Source organism: Abrus precatorius, unplaced genomic scaffold, assembly GCF_003935025.1.
Source record: "Abrus precatorius isolate BTA unplaced genomic scaffold, Abrus_2018 Scaffold3, whole genome shotgun sequence".
Taxonomy (NCBI): Eukaryota; Viridiplantae; Streptophyta; class Magnoliopsida; order Fabales; family Fabaceae; genus Abrus; species Abrus precatorius.
Window position 1 is genome coordinate 23,876,916 of NW_020874373.1, and position 5,521 is coordinate 23,882,436.

The 5,521-nt window shown below is 30.0% G+C and overlaps 1 protein-coding gene across 1 annotated transcript; it reads right to left on the bottom strand.

Moving 5' to 3' along the window:
* Positions 1-2,233: 2,233 nt before the first annotated feature.
* On the bottom strand, positions 2,234-4,197 carry LOC113863667 (cysteine-rich repeat secretory protein 15-like). Its single transcript, XM_027497317.1, has 3 exons — positions 3,441-4,197; positions 2,364-2,471; positions 2,234-2,265 (listed from the first exon to the last, which is right to left on the bottom strand). Exons 1-3 carry the CDS (start codon positions 4,195-4,197, stop codon positions 2,261-2,263), a joined length of 870 nt encoding a protein of 289 aa, XP_027353118.1. The 3' UTR covers positions 2,234-2,260.
* Positions 4,198-5,521: the final 1,324 nt, after the last annotated feature.

Below are 5,521 nucleotides of genomic sequence, written 5' to 3' on the forward strand. Positions count from 1 at the left end.
GCTCTCATTATTAATGTTTTTAACATATTTTATGCACATTCTCAACCATTGTCATTGGAGTTGACCTAGGTTAGTACCCTAGTATTACATTAATTTCTGTTTATATTTTAATGAGGGTTCGTGACAAATTTCTTTTCATCAGTATCTTAGATCTTCTAACCTTATTTGAAGAAAATATCCGTTCATATGCACATTCAAATATAATTTAAATACATAATAAAAAATAATTTTGAATCAATAGAATGTTGAATGTTATGTTAGATCTTTAAAGTTCTCCACAAACACTATTTATGAAATTAATGATTTTTAGAATTAAAACTTTTACATCCACTCTTAGTCTAAATTTATCATGAAAATGAAGTTTTGTATTGATACATTATTTAATTCCCTTTTAGATCTTTCACATGTTCTCCCTTTATAATAGTTGTTTTTGCATCGCACAAATTCTGCAACATTCGCTTAAGCCAAGTTTTCTTGCTTAAGTGAAAATTATAAAAAAAAGAATAACTCACTAGAAGTAATTTGCTTAAGTGGAACATAATCCACTTAAGCTGAGAAATACAACATAATAATGGCGTAAATGATGAATATTAGCTTAAGCGAATATGTGTTATATTGATATATGTCTTTGATTTGCTTTCGTAGTCACTTAATTTATTGTTGAACTTTACATTAGTAATACAAAACAAAATCTTGAATGTCTTTAAAAATAAATATAGAAGTAAGTTTGAGAGAATATAATATAGTTTCATGTGAATAAATAATTATGTTTTTTTTAACCTTAAAAAAATTATGTTAAAAAAGGATCAATTTAAATATTTAAAAAATTTAGATCTTTTATCTGCAAAATTTAGTAAAGATTAAATTTTAAATATTAAAAAATTAAATTTTAAATATTCAAAATTTTAAAATCTGTTAGATAAGCCACTTATCTTAATAACTCACCGTAGTCTTTACCTTTTATTTGAAACAAAAATAGAAAAACTTACGAACACTATAATCAAGCCTATATTTAGAACTACAGTTGGGGTCTCAAATTACGTGTTATCAGGGAGGAACGCCGAATTTGAAAATTCTTTAACTGAAATCGGATTTTGAGTTTTGATGGTTTGAAGAACAGTGTTGGTTAAATCTGAAAGGGTGGAATGCATATGTACGAGATAAAGATGAAGGAGGAAAATCATTTTAGTTGAAAAAATAAAATAGGCTTAAATCTGACGGTAACCAAAACCTCAAATTCCTTTAGTTCACTTGGAATTTTGAAGTGATTAAATATTTTTGTCATTTAAATTATAAGGGTTATTTATTTTTATTTTTTAATTTTATAAAAAAAATTCCTTTAGTTGTTAATTTATTTATTTGTATTATTTAGTACAAAGAGAGACTAGAGTGACATTTTTATAAAATCAAAATAAAATAATCAATACTTATAAATTAAATATTAAAATGAATACTTATCCCCTTCTGTTTAATATTAATAGGCATTCAATGTAAAGGAGGATAGATTTTGTTTCATGCAACCCAAGTTTTAGCTTATGAGTCCTGTTAATCACAATAAAATTAAAAAGAATAATTCTAAATTCTAAATTATAAACCCTAAGTAACCGAGAAAAAAATGAAAGATTTCATATTTAATGTGAAAAATCAATTGAGTATTGATTATAATTAGTTAAAATATTATAACATAACACGCGAAGTGATTTAGGTATTAGTCGTGGGTCTTGTCTGAGTCTAAGAATTGGTAATGGAATCTAATAAATGCTTTTTATATTTTTTAAAAAATAAATACGAATTTTTATTTAATAAATATTTTATGAAAATAAAAAAATTATAAAATTATAGCAAATTTATTTCGAAAAAGAACCCTCCCTCCGAGGGACTCGGTGTAAAAATTAAAACTTTTAGAATAATCTGAAATTTAGTCGAAAAGGGCCCTAAGATTAAAGTCAATAAATGAAAAAGCAAAGTATTTTAGAAAGATGTGCGCATTAGAATGATTAACATATGGTTTAAAATATGGAAAAGAATAATAGGTTTTGTTGGACATCACCGAGGCAAGACAACCGCAGTCGTTTCTAAGTTGATGATGGATAGCGGAGTTCTACTTTATAAACTATTCGTAGAAGATAACGTCCACTTTCTTTTGTGGAAAAACAATGTATTAAATTCATCAAGCGTGGTTTCCATTAATTTTAAACAAACATTTAAAGAACTTTTCTATTTTCTAATGATTACCCAATCTTTTGGCACCTCTATCTTCTTAACCTGCATGTAATATAAATTAATGATCATGAGCACCATCATCTCATCAATGATTGTCATTTCATTATTTATAGCGATAGCAAGTTTAGGAAAATGATTACCTGCTGCCTTTTTGCAAATTGAGAGGAGTACAACTAGAACGGCTAGACCTGCAAACACACCCACAATAATGGCAACAGATTTTCCAACTTGGTCATCGTTGGAAGAATCTGCACAAAACACAATGTTAAAGAAAAGCTGATAACTATTGGCACACTGTTGTGCGGGAGTTCTGACAAGAGACACTACCTAATTATACATGTAATGTAATTCAACAAAAATATACTGCTAAACTAAGTTTGGAAACACAATTTATAAGGTTATAATTTTATACTTAATTGACTTGACAGTATTTATTTAATATAATAAATCAAAGCCATAAAAAGGGAGAGAGTATTTGAGTCTGCTATAGTTTTTATATACTGATGCAAATGTTTTATAAAAAAATTAAAATTTTCCAGTTTATAATCAAATTGATTGCAAGCTTTTCTTAATTTTAGAAGCATATAATGGAAGCTTTATATAAAATTATTAGTCTAAGAATTTAGGGAGGAATATATAACTTTCACTTGTTGAGGGCTAAAAGATGGTGGTTCAGATTCTATGCCATCTTACTTTGCAATGAGCTGTTGCTTTATGCCAAGTAAGACTCACTGTTTGAATGGAACCGATGGGATGCTGAGGTTCACTGGTGAATTGATATTTGAAGAATATGGAATGTGATACTAAGTAACAGGCATTCAAACAAAGGGATAAAGAGGAGTGGCAGAAAGTGTGCATTTTCCAAAATAAAGTATAAAAGCATATGTTCTGAATACTTTGCCTCATAAAATATTATAAACCATTTCATTTCACAATTTGTTTGGAAATTCTGTTTGCTTTCTACTATCAATTTCTGATCTCTTTTTCCACAAAAGGCTCATTCATGGAATATCTGTAAGCAATTCAAATCATATTCAAAATAATTTCAACTTTTCCTGCTTTTCTTGCACCTCTCCACTAAGAATTGAAGTGGTTTAGTTATAATCAAATTTTCTTTTGTGAGCACTTCTTCCAAAATATGATTGGATTAGAATTAAATGAATTAGCGGCAACACTTCAAAGTAGAAAAAAGAAATCGGGGTTAGAATGAAATGGACCTGATTCGTCATAATAGCCAGATGCCCAGTACCGAGCATAACATTGTCCCAAGAACACATCAGCTGATGCTGCTGATCCACACAAGCTTTTCAGCTTTCCAACTGCATCAGCTAGACAAGAGGAGCAATCCGATACACTTAAATCCCCCAAGCATTGTGCAAACCCTTCAACTAGGCCTGAACTACTGACTCTAAATCCATTAGCTGTTTGCAAATCAGCAAGAACATCGTCTCTACGCTCAAAGAACCCACCATCATTAGTTACTGCTTTACTACATTTCTTGTACCTCAGACTGGTGTCCAGTTTTCCTAGGAAATCACCAGTATGTTCGTATCTTACGTAGCAGCCTTCAAGTTGCAAAGAAGCACCAAGGGCATAGGGACAAACCAAGCCTATTTGATTAACAGATCTTCCAACACATTTTGAGCAGTCAATTGGATGCAAATCACCTCTGCACTGGTATAAGCCATATATGGTTCCCTCTTGTGGTGTTGAGCTTCCATTTCCAATAGCAAAGCTATTGTAAGTAACCTCAGATGATGAACTGAACACTGAAGACAGAAAGCTGTTAAGGTTGCCTTCAAAGGGTGAGTTAGGTTGGTATTTTTCTTGAGAGCAGACTGCATATATGAAGATATGAGCCCTTGATGAGTAGCCATAAGCATACTGAACTGAACGAAAGAAAAATAGCAGAGCAGTGAGTCTCAAAGCTAAGATGATTCTGTGATTCGAGTCTAGTTGAAGTCTTCTGAACATTTTTACCTTTCCTTGTTTTGCTACAAATATGAAGCTTCCTTTGTTTTTGTTATTGTGGCTTGGCTATGACAATTAAAGAGTGAGATAGTGGTTCGTTTTTTGGGCCTGATGAACGAAGCCCTTTTCTTTATTAAAAGACTTCTGTTTGGTAAGGTATAGAGCATCAACTTTGGGCTCAGTCAATCGTCATAAAGATTAACATCACATTTCCATCTACAAACAATACTGTGGAGATTCCTAATTGTATAAAATATATATTCTCCTACTAAAGTATTTTTTACATGTTTTAACATGACCGAGAAATCCTCCGAATTTACATTTGATACATGTCTATGTAGCTTGAAAATACTATTATGTTTTTAAGAAACCTCAGAAACATACCTCTAAAAGTAACGGAATGTAACAGTAATTTCATTTCCGGTGTTAGACCAAATTTCATAAAACATAGCTAAATTCACTTTTAGTATTCAGAAAATTACATAATCACGTGCATCCCAGACCCTTTTTCTAGGACTCGACTCTACTAAAACGGCAAAATAATGGATTGTATTAGAGAACTTTTAGCAATTTTTTTTTAATATGAGACTAAACAATATGAAGCATTATGATTACTTTCTCCACATTCTGCTCCATCTCCATTAAAATTAGCAGGTCATGTGTCCATTACGTACCCGAAGTACGTCATACGTTTAAAACATCAAGCATCAAAGAGAGTGACTCTACCTAAAAACTGTAGCACTCCTTAGTACTATTCTATATAGAAACATTCACACCAATACACCATCAATATTGATCAAATAAGAATATAAACCTCTTAATAAATCTAACACTCAAGAAAATGTAAATTTTAATTTTTTTAAATATAATAATCAATCTAATATATTATTATATTATCTCTTACACACAACACGTAAGCCATACCAAATATTCATAAAGCATAATATATATATATATATATATATATATATATATATATAATATCATCAAGTATGTTTAAAAAAAAATAGTAATTCATAAGTTTTTTTTAAAAAAAAAAAAGACTATTGACCCCAGTAGTTTCTTGAAGTTTCAAGTCAAGTGATCACCCAATCACCACCATATAACTTAATAATAATACACGGTCTTAAATGAAGAATTAGACTTTTATCATCATAACCACATATAGTCATCTTGATTATCCACAACAACATCAACTCTTACAAATTTTAACAGAGTTGTCCTTAAAAATAAGGCTTTCCAAATTTTTCAATGCACCTGAAACTTAGTAAAACTTTCTCAATACAATTCAAACACATCACATCCAACTTAAATTCTGTTTCCAAAT

Bases quoted from the DNA above. Each gene is read 5' to 3' on its own strand.
- LOC113863667 (XM_027497317.1), bottom strand. From the start codon at position 4,197: ATGTTCAGAAGACTTCAACTAGACTCGAATCACAGAATCATCTTAGCT. The intron at 2,472-3,440 runs GTCCATTTCATT...TGTTTTGTGCAG, and splicing joins TGGCTATTATGACGAATCAG to ATTCTTCCAACGATGACCAA.